The sequence below is a fragment of the Rhipicephalus microplus genome, chromosome X (assembly GCF_043290135.1).
Source record: "Rhipicephalus microplus isolate Deutch F79 chromosome X, USDA_Rmic, whole genome shotgun sequence".
Lineage (NCBI taxonomy): Eukaryota > Metazoa > Arthropoda > Arachnida > Ixodida > Ixodidae > Rhipicephalus > Rhipicephalus microplus.
In genome coordinates this window covers 21,857,925-21,878,248 of record NC_134710.1, presented here as the reverse complement: position 1 = coordinate 21,878,248, position 20,324 = coordinate 21,857,925, and the positions used below count along the sequence as shown (strand labels likewise).

The 20,324-nt window shown below is 41.8% G+C and overlaps 1 protein-coding gene across 3 annotated transcripts in view; it reads left to right on the top strand.

The window, feature by feature from the left end:
- LOC119175717 (disintegrin and metalloproteinase domain-containing protein meltrin) overlaps positions 1-11,370 on the top strand; it is a 162,229-nt gene extending 150,859 nt beyond the window's left edge. For all 3 annotated transcript variants that reach the window (XM_075881947.1, XM_037426665.2, XM_075881948.1), the window contains one exon: positions 241-11,370. In XM_075881947.1, coding sequence (XP_075738062.1) covers positions 241-609 — 369 coding nt within the window. In that variant the 3' untranslated portion in view covers positions 610-11,370. The remainder of the gene's footprint in view (positions 1-240) is intronic.
- The last annotated feature ends 8,954 nt before the right edge of the window (positions 11,371-20,324 follow it).

The window sequence follows — 20,324 nt, the reverse complement described above, 5'->3', positions numbered from 1 at the left end:
TTCAACATCACTGCTGAAAGCAATCTGAGGAATTCCCTCTGCCTCAGTGTCCCAACTGCCTTTCCTGCTTACTCTGAACAGTCGCTCTGGTTAGCTGGTTTTTTAGCTGCAGAAGATTTTTTCGCTTGTATTCTCAGTGTACATGCTCACATGCCTTTTTCTCACGCAATTAGACTGACCTGCTTGACAAAGCAATGTTCTTTTATTTATCGCACATTCTTGCTGTGTAACTTCATGCAGGGGAGCATGCGTGGACGCTCACGTGTAGCACGCTCGGCAAGCCAGCGCAGCAATGGTCCTCGACCAGCACAACCACCACCACCAAGGCCTCCTGCACCCCCTGATGGGTCCTTATATGATGACTGCACAACGCTAGAGTTTTCTGGCACTCCTCTTGCCTTTGTGCACAATGAGGCGAACAGTTTGCAACACCCACTTCCAAATAGGCCACTGCCCGCACGTCCCACGCCAGTCAACACACGACCTGCGACAGGAGTGGCTGCACTTGCACTGAAGTTTGAGAGGAATGCGGCAGAGTCTTCACAGCCACTTCATGGGAGGGCACAGCCCATGGCAGGGCAACGGTCCCACACAACAACACTTTCTTGAGCATCTGTTTTGGCACACTGGCATTGTACATTGCACCAGCATGATGTTCCTTAGCCTGACTTTGTCCTAATGTTAAAATTTCAGAGATAGGTAGCAAGTCAGTGTTACTCACGTGGGGCCGTGTTTTGCCTTTCCTCACTGGCATGCATGACAACTTGCCACAGTGGATGATAAAAAGGCAATAGAATTGAAGGAAAAGAATCTTTACAAAACATGGCCCCTTTGTATCTTTTACACTGGGGTGTGTAGGCGGGGACATTGCTTTGCAGCAGCCGGGATTTCTATGAAGGTTGTTGTACAATACTTGAGGCATTACAAATTTCACACGAAAAAGCAGGGGTGTATTTGAAACTAGTAGGAGCCAGATGCTAAACAATGTCTTATCTTAATGCTTTTCTTTTCATTGGACAAATGCGTAAATACTAGCTTGCTGCAAGAATCTTGTCGTCAACTATTGCTTGGGATATCTAGCATAATGGACTATTCACAAAAGCAGTCGTGTACATTTGGTACATGTGGCATGCCTAAAGTCAAATATTACTTGTGTCCTAGTTCTTGCAATTGCCGCATTGTAACATAATGTGACATTTTATTGAGATAGATTCAAGGTATTCAGTTCAATGTTTTGGGCCCAGTGCTAGTCGCACAATTTGTCCACAACATGAAGTTACTATCCTTCATTCAGATATGAATGGTGTTGGTTTTGGATGCTTAATGCATGGTTCTGGTGTGATGAAAAGTACTTCAAGATGCTGCTCATCACTATAGACGTTCTGTTCAAAGCCATTGGAATTATGCTGTACAGTTTCTATGCATGTAATTCTTTTACTATTTTTCTTACCACACCAATTGTCACACCTGTAATGTAGGTTAGTAGAACTATTGATTGGCATCCACAAGTGATTCTGCTACATTTGCAGACCCTGGCCAGGAACATTGCAATGGCACCTGTCATGATGGCTTTAAAGTAGTGGTGTGCGAATAGCAAAATTTTAAGTGCGAAGCATATTCGAATATCAAAGTTTGAGTGTGAATCAAATCGAATATGTTCGAATAGTTGTCAAATGTTTGCTTAATATTTTTTGAATACTTTCAAGTTAAATTATAAAAAAAAGGTTGCAGAGAAAATCCCTAAGCATATTCTTATAATATGGAAACATGGAAGTGTTTACTTTGGCTAGGTTCGTGAAGCATTGAAGGGATGGTGTTCCCTAGTTGTTTTGTGAAGGATGAGGCAATGCAGGGACTGAGTTGTTTTTATTAACATTACCTGATGCAACCAATGTAGTGTTGACAACACTTTACACGTGAAAGAAAAAGACGCTGTTTCCTCCACCTCTCCCCTACTCAGCGCAAGCCCGGGATGGAGCTTCGCGTTGCTCTCTCAACCAGAAAACCTCATTAGAGGGAGGCATCTCTTGCTACCCGCCCCATAGAATTTCACAGCGAGCAGATGGCTACTACAGCACCACAAGATGAACCAACATCAATGCAAACTGGCGTGAAGGCCGAGACCCCCACAGGCAAATCGGCGTAGGTAGACCTTTCATGTCAACAGCGGCAGAACAACAGGAGAAAAGCATATAGAATGTCTGCAAGTCAAACAGAATGTCTGCAAGTCAAACACAAAGAAAAAAGAGTGCTGTACTCGATTCAAGCATCCAACAAAAAGCCTGAGAAAAAGCCCGTGCCCATGCAAAAGCCATCAAAGCAACGCAACTTGAAGATGCCCCCCTTTTCTACGGACGACTTGAAGATTGTCTACAGGCCACAAGCCGGACTCGACTTATCGAAATGGAGTTTAACATCAATCACTCACGCTACAGGACGATCAAGCAGCCTCACACAACAGGATTTCTATGACAATGCTGGAGTTGAAGTGCAGAGCATTGAAAACATCATTATTGCTAGTACTACTGACACAGAACGTGCAACCAAGCTCAGAAACCTTGTTACCATCGAGTTAGGCAGAACTATTTTCAGTGTGAACCCCTACGTGAGACATCCCGACGATGTATGCAGAGGTGTCATCTATTGACTCCTCCCGGGCACCAGTAGTGCCAAAATTGTAGCTGGCCTCAGAGTCGAATCACGATACACGGTCCTTTGCGCTCACATGCTTTGTCAGTTTTCCACCGCCGTCATCACTTTTGATGGCCCGCACATCTCGTACTGCATCACGTACCAAAGTGGATACTACTGCTATAAACCCTATCGAAAGTCTGTGCTGTTCTGCCACAAATGCGGTGCCATTGGGCAGCGACAAGACATCTGTCCCAGGCCGAGAGAAGACTTCTGTTACAAGTGTGGACAAGATGTCATTGCTGCAGATCACAAATGTATATCCAACTGCAAAATATGCGGACAACCCCATGAAACTGCCAGCAAGGAATGCAAGAAGCAGCTAAGATCAAACCCACCACCTTACCAAGCAGCGTACTGCACGACAAGTGTGTCCGAAGCAAGTCTAGGTCTATTCTGTAATCGCCCTCCAAGTCTCGCACAAGGTTCCGCTCACTCTCCGCCAAGTGCCTCAATTATGCTGATGCAACACGGGCAGATTCGACTTCACTAAACAACGAGAACCCTCCAGATTGCTCATCTGCTGAGACCACTGCATTTGAGAATCTTGAAAAAATGTTTTCGAACCTGTAGAAAGCTCTGCAAAGCCAGCTTGACCAGCTCCAAAGACAAGATGTAGTTGTCCATTAGCTCGCAAAACTCTGCCAAGAACAAGAAAAGATTGTCGAGAAGCAAAATACAAGCATAGCGAGCTTCACTCAACTACTTGAAGAACAGCACCAAGCTAAACAACTGGCCGCAAAGCTCACCACACCAGATATTGAAGCTGTTGTGGAGGCCAAAGTACTGTTCATCATAGAAACTAAAGTCACCACCCTTGTCAAGTGGCAGCTCACGGCAACAGTAGAGTCAAAATGCACAGCAGTAGTTGAGTGGACGCTCGAAGCACCCGTCGTGGCGAAGTTGGAGCCCATCACCGCCGAAAGCTGTGACACATTCACGATGCTCAGTCGTAGAATAGACACTCATACAGCCAAAATTAACCATCTCAAGTCGCAGCTAACAAACTTCATGGCTCATGTCAAAAACAACTACATTAGTCACGTGAAACTTGAAGACTGCCATGGCAGGAAAAACCATGTTCACAGAGAGAAAACTTTTCTCACTCAATATCTCCCGAAGGCGAGCAGGTAAACATACAGGATATTCACGAAGATGGCAGGCTCTAACAATAGGATTCCTACTCTGCCACCAACTTTTCACATTTGGTAGTGGAACTGTCGATCATACAGACCCAGGCTGGCAAATCTGGAAGAATATATAAAAGTAAATTAACCCGACCTCATCGCTATACAAGAGAACAACACTGAAAAAGTGCGGCTCACAGGATACAACATTGTCACTCTAACTCCAAAAACTGCCATTCTACTCAAGCAAACCGCTGCGGTCCAAGCTCACAGGATAGAAGACACTACAGTTGAACCCTCCATCCTGGAAGTCATACCAGAACGAAAATCGCAACAAAGCCTCTACGTCACTAACGTGTACAACCCACTGCGAGATCAGCTCAGGGGCTACGATTACTTCAACCGCGAACTGTGAAAACGTACGAAAGATCACCAGCTAGTAGTCGTAGGGGACTTCAACATGCCTCACACAGCTTAGGGCTATGTCATCACCACTTAGAAAGGTGTGAGGGTCCACGACTTCGCTCAGTAGCATGGCCTCACATTGTTGAATGATCCGCTCTAGCCCAGGAGAGTGGGAAACTGTGTCTCAAGAGATACCACGCCAGATCTCGCCGTTACACGCGACGTCAAGGAGGCGGGATGGACCTGTTCTCTCCGAGACGCTTGTTAGTGATCACGACATAATTCAACTCGAAATCGAAATGACCAATGACCTACCAAAACAAGCGAGACTGACAGATTGGAACGCCTTTAGAAACGAGCTCGACAGTGATGACGCTCACCAAAGTTTTGGATACCGCCCAACGGTGCACCGAAGTAATGCAACTTAACAAAGACAATCCCGCAATAGACTCCCTCTTACTCCATCTCTGGGAGGCCATACGAGCCTTACTAAAGAGATGGAAGAGGCAAAAACTGAAGAAACTCTGGAAGAGAATTTTTTTTTATTGACAGAAGGGTCGAAACAGTATGCCGAATAGCTAGCGAGACACAACTGGTGTGACTTTTGCGATAAGCTGCTGGGTACGCTCAGCACCAAGCAGACATGGCACCTGCTGACACTTCTGGGTGACCACCGCACCAAGACGCAGCAGCGGCAACAAATACATTAGCCAGCACAACTATATGATTGCTCGGAGGAAGACCTACTTCACGCACTGTGCAACAAGCTGCGTGGTCCTGTTCAATAAGCGGCAATACTACCACCGCACAAAGAATACAAAGCCATGCCCAACGATGACCTTGACAGGTCCTTCACACCAGCAGAACTTCAAACAACTCTTTCTAAGCTGTCAAAAAATACTAGTTCAAACAAAGACAGGATATTCAACAAGCACCTCAGACAGCTACCCACGACTGCTGGGACAACGACTGCTGGGACAAAGGATAACTTCCGGCCGCGTGGAAGCATTCGAGGTTATCATGATGCCTAAGCCCAACAAGCCTATAGCTGTTGGCAACCTAAGACCCCTTTCTTTGACTTGATGTGTTGGCAAACTATTTCATCATATGATCCATGACCGGCTCACGTCACACCTTGAGGACAACGAGCACTTCCCAGACACTATGTTTGGATCCCGCCAGCTGCTTTCTACGCAGGACATTCTCTTACTCCTCAAGGAAGATCTTGTTGATCGCTCGAGCAAGAATACTAGCAAGTCGACCATTCTTGCCATCGATGTCAAAAGCGCCTTCGACAATGTTAGCCATAAAGCCATACTACAAAATTTCGAAGACACCGGTTGTGGTTCCAAAATTTATGGCTATGTTCGAAGCTTCTTCACCGATCGTCCGGCCACGGTGGTGATATACAACAGAAGGAGCACAAAATTTGAGCTGCAGAACAGGGGTGCACCTCAAGGCTCTGTCTTGTCACCCCTACTATTCGAGGTGGCACTCCTTAAGCTCCCCCTGCTTCTCAAAAAAACACAAAGCCTACATCACGCCATGTACGCGAATGATATTACGTTGTTGACGCGAGGCAAGACCACTGGAGAGCAAGAAAGCGGCCTTCAGGAGGTGGTCAGCGTCATCGAGAAATACCTCAATAGATGCGGCCTCCATTGTGGACCTGAAAAATCGGAATTACTGGTACTCAAGGCCCACACACGAGGAAGACCTCCAACCTGCGAAGCGCCAGGCCCATGCGTCATCCTCCACGGGGTCCAAATACCAAAGGTCACCTCACTTAGCTTCGTCTAATTTTTTCAGACTAGCTGGTCCAAAATGGCATTAATTAAAGCTCCACTTTTGCCAAGTAGGTTTGAACCAGCGCGTTCGTGAGTAAATTTGTTTACACCCATAGCGGAGCTTTAAAGGAAGCTTTGCTGCAATATCAGAATGTGATACGGTGAAGCATGTAAAAACAATATGTAGGGGTCATTGTAGGGGCACAGTGCATCTCCATGTTTGAACCGTTTTCCTGAATTAATACATTTGCGACCGTAGCAGTCTAAAAGGCAGCTCTGCCGCAACACGCGAGTTTGGTCGGTTGAAGCATATTGAATTTCAAAGGGCCATTGTCAATTGGGCGTTGACTGTATTTGTCTTTGGTAAATTCAAATTCTTTGAATAGTAAAATTCTGGTGCAAATTAAATCGAATAACAAACACTGTTTGGAAGATATTTGAGAGGGTATTTGCACAACCCTATTTTAAAAGGTCATTCATGAGGTCTCGGTATTGCAAACGAACAAGCCTAGCATGTAGATCATGCTTTGGCATTTGTGCCTGCAAAGTATGAAATGGTGTGCCATGAAAATATGAAAATTTTAAAAGAGGGAAACATGCCCTGCTTCTTGAGAAGGCTGCACTGTCAGCAAGATTCCGTCTCAGTTTCAGTTTATTTAGCAATCTTTTTCAGCAATCATGTTAAAGTACAGTGATTCAATGTTTTCATACAATGGCAATGGTCAACACAAAACAAAATGTAAATCAGATTAAAAAGTGAAAAAGATGCTAGGACAGGAGTTGAAAGCTGCTAAAAAGCAGCTTGACGGGATTCCTGACCCTGGGCAGATTGGCCGCAGACACGTGGTGATGTAAAAAAAAAAAGAAATAAAATACAAGCAAGTAAAACAGAAAAAGTACAAGATGCATAACACAAGCAAGTAAATTATCAACAAATTTAGCAGCAAACTTCAAGTGCAGACATAATGTAAAATCGCAAACACTGAAAGAATGCGGCATAATATGGGAGAACAAAGTGAGAAAGAATACAAAAGAACATAATTTATATATATATAAGAAACACTACCTTGAAACAGTATGCATAACGAAAACACAAATACATAAAATAGTTCATGTTTGTACATGTGCATATGAAAAGGCAAAAATTCACTTCTTTTCAAACGAATTATCAAATTGAATATGATACTATAAAATAATACATAGTGAAAATGAACTCGAGATTAATTGATCATATTCCCAGACTCTCTGGGATTGCTAATTAAATATTCTTTCCACTGCTTGTTTGTCAGCGTATCAGGCGTAATGCCTTGGTTGTTTAGGCGATTCAAAAAGTTCGGCATGATATGCTTAAGACTTTTAAGGCCGTAATTCTTTCGCGAAAACGGTATTTCCCATGTGTCTCTTTTCCCTATGTTGTAAGGTGTTGCGGGTGACTCTTTGAGCTGACACTGTGTCAGAAAATTGGTTTTACTTTTCAAACCATGTTTGTATTTAGCAAAGAGATTGAAATTGTACAGTTGTTCTACTTGGAGCACATTATATGTTGTAAATAATGTTGATGTATGAGCGTCGTATGGAACACCTGCGATATGTCGTATTGCCTTCTTCTGTAGCCTGATCAATTTTAATTTCTTCTTTTGCGTGGTGTTTTCGCAGACGAGGGTACAGTAATTGATGTGCGAGTGAAATAAAGCATTATAAATGAGGAGTTTACCTTTTGGAGAAACTATATCTTGGAATTTCGAAAGCACTCCACATGCCCTGGCAAGCTTTTTGGCAACATCATACACATGCAAATCGCAGTTTAAGTCTTCACTGAAAGTGACCCCCAATATTTTAACGTCTTGTACAATGCCAATCTCTTCTTCACCGAGCTGTAAGTCTAAGCTAGAGTATATTTTTTTATTAGTTGGTTTGAATAAAACAGCCTTTGTTTTAGCAGCATTGATAACAAAAGAATTCACTTCACTCCTTTTTTGTAGCTTTTCTAGCGCGTCGTGAGCTAGTATACTAAGATTAGATACGTCGTCAGATTGAAGGAACAAGCTTGTGTCATCGGCGTAAACTGAAAATTCGACGTTCTCGCTAACTCTTACTATGTCGTTTACGTAGATGTTAAATAACACGGGGCCTAACACACTTCCCTGCGGAACACCGGTGTTTATGTCTAATAGCGAAGAACTTTTATTCACACACTCTACTTGGGAAGTTGCTAACTATGGAATGTGACTACCGCTCATTGCCCGCATAAACTTATTACATAAGCATGTGACAGGAGTGTGTCGCAAAGACATCATGCGATCTCTGAGCCCTGGGATACACAAGGACTCGGAAAGAATGCTGCTCGTGCATGCTAGCGAAAACGTCTGTTGACAGTAGTCAGTGCCTCATGGACACTTTCAATTTCTTTCAACTCCTGCAGTAACAAACTGATATAAGAAATTATTTCAGCAGAACTCTCTCTCCACAGCATTTTATAACTTACAGTAAACAACACTTTCAGCGGGGCCTGGTGGTGAGCGCTTTAATGGGGCAACAAGCAAAAGAACCTTTCTGAATTGTTAAGATAATCTATGTAAAGCTACGAAACTGTAGTTTGTGTCTACCATTATTTCTTATGCTCAGTTCATCAGCTTCTTGTACACACAGAAACCGTGGAAATTTCTGTTTGTATATTATGAACAATCGTTAGATTTAGGTATGTTTGTCTTATTCCACATCATCATAAAAAATAGGCTAGGTTTTTTGTCTCCGAGCATCTCTCTGCAGTTTTCTTTTTTATATTGGTTATTCAACACTTATCATGCAGTATCATTAAAATTTTATTCACATGTGCATGCTTAATTTATTATGCCTTTTGCTGTGATTACACATTATAGTATAGTCGAGTTTTGCGGTATTGCACTACTCAGGCCAGCTGTGTATTTATTCAAGGACAGATTGTATGTATGCAGGTCATTGGTTGCATGAGCCACAAGCCATTTTTAGATGTTGTGCTGCTAGTTAGGATGCAGGTGGCAGTTGTGCGAATAGAAGTTCGTTGTAGGCACCAAACTATTTCTCCGTTCTGAGGAGCAGAAGGATCAAATGTGTCATTCAGCCATAAACTTACTTTTGTTGACTGCATCATATGCAACTATTGCTCTTCATTGTGTATTGGACTTCTTAGACATGTAAACTTTCTGGTTCATGTTCTTTAGCAGTAAATTTGCTAATAAGATTGTTTTAGATGACCTGGGAAGCTGTATCACTTGAGTTAGTATTGTATTAACTAAAAAAAAAGGTGGCAAATAATTTTGAGAATGAAATTGAAAAAAAAAATTGAGCAGATTGCCAATATAATCACATATGCTCGCACATGTTCAATGTTTGTTCATGTTTTCATCTTAAATGCCTTTTGCAGAGTCTGGCAAGAACTGCAAAATCGGCCATTGCATGAGTTGTTTATGAGACCGTAGTCTTTACATAACAGATCAATTTACACCTGTGGGGATTAGAATGAGTTTCACCATTTTGACTTAGTATATATCACGCACAAAACATGTGTGCAAAGGGGAGTTGAAGGTGCATATAGTATCATGTAGTATTCAATGAAAATTTGTGCTACGTGTGTCTTAGCCTTTCACTTTTTAGTGTGCTTTGTATGCAGAGTTGACATCATTTTTAATATTTTGCAGGCTTGTGCTGGTTTTGCTTGGTAGGAGAGCTACATATCTAATTGTGCATGCCAGTGTGCTCATTGCAGTTGCTTTGACATGCAGGAAGTCTTGTGAAATGTGTGAGGCGCCCAAGAATGTTGCCCGGTGGAGTCCCTGTACATAGGTGACAAACGCAGGTGTGTACAGTGAAAGGCAAACTAAAGCACCAATATTTGGTGCATATTGGGCTGTGCCCTTAGTTTAGCATTTTTATGAATTTGTGTTAATAGAGCATGGCTTTTTTTTTTTATGGTATTGGTTGAAGTTGGTTGTTTAACACTGTGTTGAGCCAGAATCTGAAACAGAACAGATTTCTGCATTGAACAGTGCTGTGGTGGTTGACTGTTTTGAGATTGCACTCCTACTTAAATGTTCTGCCATGGTACAAAGCTCATAGCATGCTGTTCTAATGTAGTGTGCTTTCAACCTTTATAGTAGTCGCACGACAGTTTGCAAGGCCTGAGAAGCTTCACAAGTAGCCCTGCACCATAATGCCTTTGAATGGATGCTGCTGTGCAAGCTCTAGAATTTCAATTATTTGATGTTTCTACTGTTGATCAGATTGCTCCCACATAGCAGCCATAAGACAGTTACTGGGCAGTGCAAGTATTGTCTCTATTTTCTGCTTAAGTGGGAGGTTACTGAGTGTACTAGGATGCAAAGAAGAAATGAGGCTTTAGAATTCCCATTCCTGAATGTACATTGCAGCAAAGCTATCTACACAGGAGCCTTACCATTTACCATAGAGTGGCTTTATAATGTTGTTGCAATCGTAAAGTGAGCCAGACCAGGGCAAACATTATGGATGTGGTGTGTGTGTGAGCTATGTTTAGTTATGCAATGTGAGAACAGTATTTCAGTGTTGGCCACATTATATTGGGTGCCGCAGTGTCAGCATTGTATGTTACGAAGTAAGTTATGGTATAAGTCTAACCACACACTGCACACTATATTACTTTTTTTCAAAAAGCAGACATATTTGAAGGAGTTTACCATTTGTTTTAACCAGTATTAGATATGAAAAAAATGAAAGGTGATGTGCATGCTAGCTTCTTGCAGTTCTTTGCATGTGATATAGAGGCAATTTAATGTTGCGATCAAGCGCACAACTGAATGGCACTATGTGCATAGAAGATCGCCAAGTGAGCATATGCCCTGTTCTTCTAGATTCTGCATAAGTGATCCTCCTGCCATGACTCCTTGCTGTGCGTGTTTGTTTTTCTGTAAGTGCCTATTTATAGACATTATGCGTCTATTCATTTTTTGTAGTTTTCATTTGTGAAGAGGAGACATGTGGTACCTCAAAATGTTCTGCCATCTCAGGTCGGTGGCATATGCAGGCCAAGCATTTCTAGTGCACGTGTCAGTTTTTTTCAATGCAGTGCTGTCATAGGTTAGACTAAACAATGAGTTATATAGCACTCAGTTTTGTAAAAGCATATTTTTTTTTTTGCCCATGTCCGTGTGCAATATAGACGAGCTGTACAGCTTTTTGTGCAGGACTACCGCTAGTGCAGTTTCAAAGTGTGAATGTCACAGTTTTATTTTGTTCTTGTACATATGTATTTACTGTATTGAGCAAAGGTCGCTTCTGTGAACAATTATAAATATATATATATATAGACATATACATATGTACATAATAAACTGTTTATTTATGAACTGTGCGTCTTCTCTTTTTCTCTGTATAAAATAACAAGAACGACAATCACTCACGTTGTGCTGTCTCATACAGTTTACTGCTCTGATCCTAATGGAAATTTCAAGTGCTTCATAGGGCTTAGAGATACTCGGCCCATGCTTTTTAGTTGAAGGTGAGCACTGGGAATTGAGGTCATATATTTTGGTGTACAATAAAATACAGAATTTATGCGATGTGTTGTGAGTGTAGTCCCCCCCACTCGGAAATCACCCAGTACTCACAGGTGTCGCAAAAAGTACTGGCCACTATTGCAGGTCAGTTGTCAGGTGTCCATTGCTGAGCTGTGTACACTGTATGAACAGTGGAAAGAATTTATGTGTAACCGTTGAAAATTAAAATAGGAGCAGGTTCAAGATAACTAAGACATCTAGTTTCGTTCTCGTTTTCTCTGCAAAAGAGGTGCTGTCATCATTTTACAAAGGCGTGTTTGCTCTTCCATACAAATTTTCTGTATAGAGAGACGGCTCTGAGCAAGTCTGAAGCTGGTGAAGTGCTAAGGTATTTTATTTTGATATTGCAATCAGTAATGCTTTACGCACCTACTGACATAGACACTAGCTTTACAACGGGCTGAAGGACTAATTGTGACGACTTCATGCAGCAGTCAGGCTAGTTGTGATGACTTCGGGCACCAAAACTTCCAGAATGGCGTGTTGTGATGGGGGGTAAAGTAATAACCGAAGCTGGCTTTTAAAAACACTGTACACGCAAACTTTGGCCTAACGCATCCAGATATGACAAAATATTGGTTATAACAAAGTAAATGAAAAACATTCTTACTATAGGTATAGTGTTAGAAATATACCTTCATAACGAATGTTTGGTTATAACGCACTTATTTTCGTGTAAGATGCAACTTTGTTATAATCAGGTCTGAGAGTAATTACTTTTTCAAGGTGGCTCATTCCAAGTAAAACGTCCCAGCCCAAATTTCGACCACCAGTGATTCTGCTGAAAAACATTTAGCTGAAAGGTAGCTATGTGAGAGTGACTTGAGTGAAGTATTTTTGTTTAAAAAAAATTGTGTGGTCACGTGACCACCCTTCAAAAGTGCCAGCGAAAAGGAAAAGTTAGGCGGAAATAAATTATGCTCATGCAACCTTCAAACTTGATAGGGCAACACATTTGGTTTTCATTGTTTTCTCATGTGACCTCACGACTAAAACCATATGTTACTTCTATGGCCTAAATAAGCTTAGCAAAGGAAGAAAACATGCAAATTCAGGCAATTTTCATCAAACCTGCAGCAACCTTTTAGCCGCAAAACTTTTTTTGCTTTTTACCTCTTGACATACCATTTGCTAAATGTATTTTAAATGTCTATAAACAAACATTTATGGAAAAAAATCCTTATGAAATTGTAGAAAGTGACCTTTAGGGGAGATTCAATCATAAATTAAGCATCAAGGCGGTCATGCAAAAAATACATGAGACAGTTCATTATGTGATCCTATGCCTTTTCTTTTGATGTGGAAAATTTTGTTCCCGTAAATTTTGTTTAAAAAGAAAAAATAAATTTTGATGTGCACAACCAATCTCAGGGGTAGGGAGTATAGCGATGTCTCTCTTTCATTGTGGATCGGGGTCTCACCGATGCACCCCCACTGACGTTGGTTGCCGAGACGTCAGGGTTACGTTGAACCCGTACTCCTGTGGTAGCGTGGAGAAACTCTGGGTGGAGGAAACGTTGCTGACAAGTTGGGGAAACGAAAAACAAACTGTTTTACTGGCACTTTGTACAGCCATTTACAACATAGTAGGTTAGTGTTCTGCAAACCACGAGCGTGGTGGATGAACTATTACATCATTGTTCAGAGCGACTAACTGCACTTTGCTGTGTTGTTTCAAGCCCTGTCAGACTCCTCGTTCTTGATTGAAACACTAATCACTCACATGACACCACCCTTCATGGCATCAGCCAACAACACACAGTTGCCGAACAGTCATTGCACTTGCCGATGCAATGTTCCTCCAGCCAGTTTCACTAAAGAGAGGGGCAGCGGGGTCCTTCACGGAGCAAGTTGGCAGATTAGAGCTTACTGCCTTTTTTTCTGAAAGGGCAGCAAAGGATTAGTGACTTAATCGCTTAGTCACTATCTGCGAGGTCGATCGGCCGCGCCGCCACCCCAGACAAGCCATCATGGAGGAAATGCTTGTTGGGACGTTGGCTCACGGACCATAGAAGTTGCCACATTCTTATCGCTTTGTTGCTTCCCGCCGCTAGACGCTCGTTCCAAGAGAAGGCAACTGGGGTTTCAGGTCATGGGAACGCGCCCCGGCTATGCTTCTCATGGACAGCATATTGACGACGAATTAAAGGCGCAACACTTCTCGGTAAAGCACCTGCTCGTTCTTGGGGATTTTTTCCGGCTTGCATCAGGACCACATCAGTTGTTCAAATAAATTATAGTTAGGTCGCTTCGTATCAGTGTATATAATTAGAACCAACTTGCTAGTTTCTCTTCATAGCTGGCTTTCTGGGCACTAGGGTAATGCCAACGAACAAAACGCGGGCAACAGTATCCATTCGCTGACTCTACTTCATTTTATCTCCCACTGATGCGTGAAGCAAATTGTTTCTTGTTCTAAGGTACTCGATATTCACAGAAAAATAGCACTTCATGTTTTACCAATAATAAAAAAAGAAAATTATGGCTCCCGTGACGTCAATGTTTTGTCATCCTCATTTTTTTCTGTGTGATGTGTCGTTCTCTGTCGTGTTATGCCACAAGCATGGTCCTCGTTCAGGAGTGCTTGTTCCCACGAGATCGAGCGCTGTTTCGGCGAACTGTCTCCCCCCTCCCAGCGCCACCTTCCACGCAGAAGGCGGAATCGTGCAGTTCCGGTAATAGCGTCGCCTCCTCCGCCGAGCCACCTTGCAGTTCTGGGTATGGATGCGTCTCCTCCGCCGAGCACCGGGAACTGATCTCACAAAAAGGACCAAAAAACATTATTTAAGGCCGTGCTGGCCCCATGTTTAGAGGATTTTGCCCCAGTCGACGTTGTCGTGCTGGCTGGCTCTGTACAAACGACAACCTGCTATAGTAAATGCTCCTTCTTGTTGCTGTTTTCAAAAACTGATTGCCTCCCTATTCCCCCTCCAGGCGAAGGCTTCAGCGAAGTCCGTTCGACTGCTCGCCACTCTTGACTACCGCTACCATCGCGACACAGCGAATTCATAACAGTGGTGGCAGCGGTGGGATGCCACAGAACCCACATTTATAATAGTTGACACCCTAATCGTTAACATCAGAGTACGCTACATTGCCAATTAGAACAGCTTTTTAAGTTGAATTTCTCGAGTTTAGAGAAGGCCAACATTAAGGGCAGAAAGACTGGACAGTCTCAAATAGTCTAGTTGTCGTATCTCTTTTACAGCTAGCACCATGGCGAATCTCGAAGTGAACTTCATTCTTTTTTCTTAAACTGTTGAATGAGGCACCCAAATTGCTGAAATTCTCTCTACATTGCTTGTAGCCTACAAAAATAAATCGTGTGGTGTCTGAATCTGACCACCATATGGCCTCTGTAGGCTTGCTTTTGCTGCCAGACGTTTTATTATTGTGCCGCTGATGCCATCGCATGCACTTTTGCCATGGGAAGTGGCAAAGAAGTGCCACTCTGCCGAACAAGTTGTGGTCCTGCTCGTGGTAGCAAAGGTTCAAAAAGTACTCAGATATAGCAAAGGTTCAAGAAGTTCCCAAGGTCATATACTGCACTCTTAACGAATATGTAAGCAAACATAAGGAATTTCACAAATTCTGCATGCTCTATATACTCGTATGAGATGCATTTTGCAGGATTATCCAAGTATAAAAAACGCAGCAAATTGGGATTCATGCAAGCAATCTTGCTGTATTGCAGTGCCTCCTTAAATTACCAGTCAATTCTAGCATAATTTTCTCACCTTTAAATTCCGAGGTTGAAGACTCGGGGAGGCTTTTCACAGGACTTTGCATTTCGTCACCCATTTTCAAGTTGTGGCACCAAGTCCCGTCGGCTACTACAACATATCAGACACTTGTGAGCTCGAACTCTGCTTAAAATAATATTAGCAGCCCAACGATTACCTCGCCTACTATTCCCTGTGAGTGTCGACTCACTCGTTGCAGAAACTTCGCTGCACTGCCAATTGCGGAAACAGACATGTAAGCAGAACAAAACAAAAATGCTCCCAAAATGTGGATAAGGAATTTTTTCTCCTCTTAGAACACAAAGGAGAATTGAAAGTTGCTTAAAATTGTCCAATTGTGTTTATATACTTGCTGCCGTTTGCTTTGCAGCAGTCGACGAGAAAAGTAGCAGACTAGTAGATGACAAGGAGACTGACAGCAGCGCATACGTACACACTTTTCCAATGCGCACTGTTGACGTTGGTTGTGCACATCAAAATTTATTTTTTTGTTATAAACAAAATTTACAGGAATAAAATTTTCCACATCAAAAGAAAAGGTATTGAATGACATAATGAACAGTCATGTATAAGCACAATAGCCTTGATGCCCAATTTACGATTGAATCTCCCAAAAAAGTCGCTTTTTGTCAATTTTGCAAGAATTTTTCTCCATAAATGTTTGGTTATAGACGGTTAAAATATTTTTAGCAGATTGTACGTCAACTGGCAAAAAAGCAAAAAAAGTTTTGCGGCTGGAATGTTGTTGCAGTTTTTACGAAAATCGCCTGAATTTGCGCGTTTTCTTTCTTCTTTTCTAAGCCTAGTTAGGCTGTAGAAGTAACATATGCTTTTTGTTGTGACGTCACATGAAAGAACTATGGAAACATTATGCTTTAAAACCAAATGTGCCGCCATACCCAGTTATAAGGTTGCATACGCATAATTTGTTTCAGCATAACTTTTTCTTTTTCTCGCACATTTGAAGTGTAGACACCTGACCACACAATTTTTTTAAACAAAAATACTTCACTAAAACCACTCTCACATAATTAACTTTCAGCTCATTTTTTTTTTTTTTTCAGCAGAATCGCTCAGGTCGAATTTTGGACTGGGATGTTTTACTTGGAATGACCCGGGTGCATTCGTGCTTAGCAGTACATTGTCTATACTCGGATGCAACTAAAGAAAACAATGGCTTTTCACCGTCAAAAGACCCCACTACGTCTGGTGGTGTCGCTGTGTCAACGTGACTCCACGGCAGACTGCCTTCACACTGTGCTCATTAGAGGAATTGCAAAGCAGCTTGTCAAAGCGTGTTGCAAAGCAGCCATGACATCATTGGCTGGAGGGGGCTCCTTTGACAGCAAAAAGCCACTCTTGTTTCTTGAGTTGTATCTGAGTATAGACTCTTGCCCCACCGCGGTGGTCTAGTGGCTAAGGTACTCGGCTGCTGACCCACAGGTCGCGGGATTGAATCCCGGCTGTGGCAGCTGCATTTTCGATGGAGGCAAAAGTGCTGTAGGACCGTGTGCTCAGATGTGGGTACACGTTAAAAAACCCCAGGTAGTCGAAATTTGCAGAATCCTCCACTACAGCGTCTCTCATAATCAAATGGTGGTTTTGGGACGTTAAACCCCACATATGAGTATAGACTCTTGAACATATGGCCTTAAATTTGATGCAAAAAAAACATAACTTTCTAGGCAGTACCCTTTTAATATCTACATGGTTCTCAATCGCACACTTCATGTCAGCTCTAAATAATTTTTGCTGTGACATCATTGCTGCTGCAATCATGAAAAACATGTATTTGTGGATGTTATGTACAGGAAGGGTGGGGCAGGGTCCTTAAAGGCCACCCCTTACAAACACTAGGTTGACTTCCCCTTATGGGAGCCCGTTATGGTATGGTTGGCCACAACCTGAGCATGTTCAACCAAGGCCTGTTGAGCCATCAGTCTTGAGCAACTGAGTAGATTGTGCACTTGAGTTATCGCTTGCAGGAGCCGTTTCATTTTGTAGTGTATTTTGTGCATTTCATTTGTCCATCGCTGTATAGTGGTACATAGTGTGTACTCAGAATATTAAAAGTATGGGTAGTACAAAATGCTTTTAAGTCCCTTGAAAATGTTTCAGTTAACCTGGATAATATTTTTACATTTACTACTACGGAACAAACAAAACAAGCCAATCTAAGCAGAATGTTTTGCAAAATCATGTTAGGTAACCAAAACAGGTGCTGCACTTGAGAGATTACAATTGTTGCATTCACTTTATACAAAGCTTGCAGAATCATTTGCCTTAAGCTGGAATATTTATTGGAATGCTGATCTACACGCTTTGTTCATATAAAATAAATGGGGCAAGAGAGAGGTGCAACATTAATTTCTGCTTGGAAACATAGAAAACTAAATAAATGTTTTACTAGTACCTGCAAAGCCAAAGCTCTTGTGGTTGCCGTTGCATATAGACTGCATTGCACATTCTTTCATTATGCAGCAGAAAGTGTGCTTCATAACTTATCCCAGACGTATATGCGACATAAGTTACAGTAATGAAAAATTCTTTCCCAAGTGCAGTTCTACTTGCATACGTCAAGGTGCCAAATCTTCATGGTGGGTTGTACACATAGAGAGCAACTTTTTCTCTTTTGGATGTGGGCATGTTGCTAGTTAAAACAGTTTTTTTTGCATATTTGAGGGGCGACTTGTAGATTGTAGACTGTAACAAACTAAATACAGTGAACTCGTAACTCGCAGTAAATGTAAATCTCTTAAATGGAACTGCTGCTTAAATAGAACAACTGTTTTTAATATAATTAGTTTTATACTTAGATTATATAACTTTGTTGCTCTCTCAGTAAATGGAAATCCTGTTAAATGAAACATGTTTTCCTCATTCCTGAGGCTTCCATTTTAACAAGAGTCTACTGTATAACTTGCGCTTTTGTTAGTGCAGCTCATCTTGCAACTTAGCAAGCATAGCGCCTTGAGGTCTTTTAGACATGACTAGCTGTTTAATCGTGAGGCTGTCACAAAATTGTTACTTGAAACGAATTAAGAAGTCGATAGTTGGACAGAAGCTCGTCTGGTCAGGAACAGACATGTAGATAATTAAAAAGGGATGCTGACCACAATAAAAGCAAGATGTTTTGGCCTCTGTACGGGAGCCTTGTTCACAAGTTAAAAATCAGTGCATGAGCAGTCCAGTTATGTACTATAAAGTGTGACATAAGCAATGTCTGTAGGCGTGCTGAAAGTTTTCGTCGTGCGAAAGCAGGACGACAACATGCGCAATTCGCTAGAAAGGCTATCAGCGTCGCTATCAATTCTCAGCGTTGCTGAACAAAAAGAAACATCTGTGTTCAGAGCCTTTCATATCAGAAAGTACTGCTTATGAAATAACTACATTTTTTGGTGATTAACTACTACAGCTACAAACACTACAAAAAGGTAAGCTTTCTGTTGCGGCCGAAAAATCTGTCGAAAAATATCAGTTGTCGATCCCTTTAAAGATGCAGCATTGTATCAAAAATGAAAAACGCCTCGTATATTTATCGACATGTACCATAAAATCCCTTACTTGGTCACGGACCAATATTAATGATGCTGGCAAAATAGCTGCTAAAAGTGAAGAATGCAGAGCTGTGATTCTAAAAAAAATGCCACATTGAATATGCATGCATCTTGTGTTTCTGCTAAACCGTAAATAATCATTGTGTGATATTTTCTGTTATCACAAGACTTTCTTAAAATGTTCCGACAGTTTGTGGTAACTGAGACTACAACCCCAGGGCACCACATTGTAAAAGTCTAAGCATTACATATCTGAAGATTCTCACAGCTTGGGTAACTGGGAACCACTGCTATAAGATTCTGTAGTTGAAAACAGGTTGAAAAATATGGTGGGACAGGCAGGGGGCACATGCTAGGTCATTGGTTCATATTTCAAATTTATTGAAAAGAGAAACAGGGTGCTTGATTGAAATTTTATGGTACTTTACCTACTTGGCATTTTGCAACTGATTTGCATGATATGCATTCATAATCCATGCAGGCTCACATCTGCAAATTGTTTCTATCATAACTGTTCAGCATGTTAAATAGCTGTTTTGTAATTGCAGAGCAACTATATCAGAAGTGTGCCACCAGTGGCAGCATAAACATGGTTACAGGTGACATGTGGTAATTAGTCGCCAATAATAGAACTTGCTTTTAACAAAATCTAGAGTTCAGGAAGCTCATCATAATAGGCATAATGAAACAGGCCTTCTGTAAGAGGTACATCACATAAAAAAAGAAGATATTTGTCAAGGAACTATCTCACAATAATTTCTGGCTTTTGGAGCCACAAAGCCAAATGCAGAAGGAACACATGACCGCACTCATTGAGGCAACATTGTTTACATCACTAAGCACCAGGCAATTGGTGACACTCGTTTACATAATGTGACATAACAGCACTGGTAAGTGCAGTCCTGGCTGCCTGTTTTGTGATGGAAGCAGTTACAACACTTCCAAGGATGATTGTGTTCTAGTAACAGTGCGACAACTGTAGGAAGAGAAAACAGACAGAAAAGAGCACTGTTCTTTTTGTCTATTCCTACAGTTGTCGCACTGTTACTAGAACACAACCACGATGAATCAACTTACCCAAATTAAGCTCTTGTTGTTCCAAAAATGCTTTCATACTTGCACTTCATTCTTTCACTTTTGGTTAATACTGGAGTTTTGTCTTACTACAATTCCACAGTTGCTCAGCATCCTCCAGATCCAAAAACTGACATGCCTTAGGTTAAGTGCAGGCTTCAGTAAGTTACGACAAGCCCATTGAAATCAAAAGCTTAGCAAGCAATTTGCGCATTTTTTATAATAAGTCTATTAGCACTGAAATTTGGGCCAGTTTGTAGTTGAAAATCTGCCTTAATATCAGGCCAAGGGAGAACCACAGCTCCCCAAAAAGCGCCCCATATTCGCACCTCGAGCGGCACTGTGAAGAATGTGGGTGCATTCCAGAGTT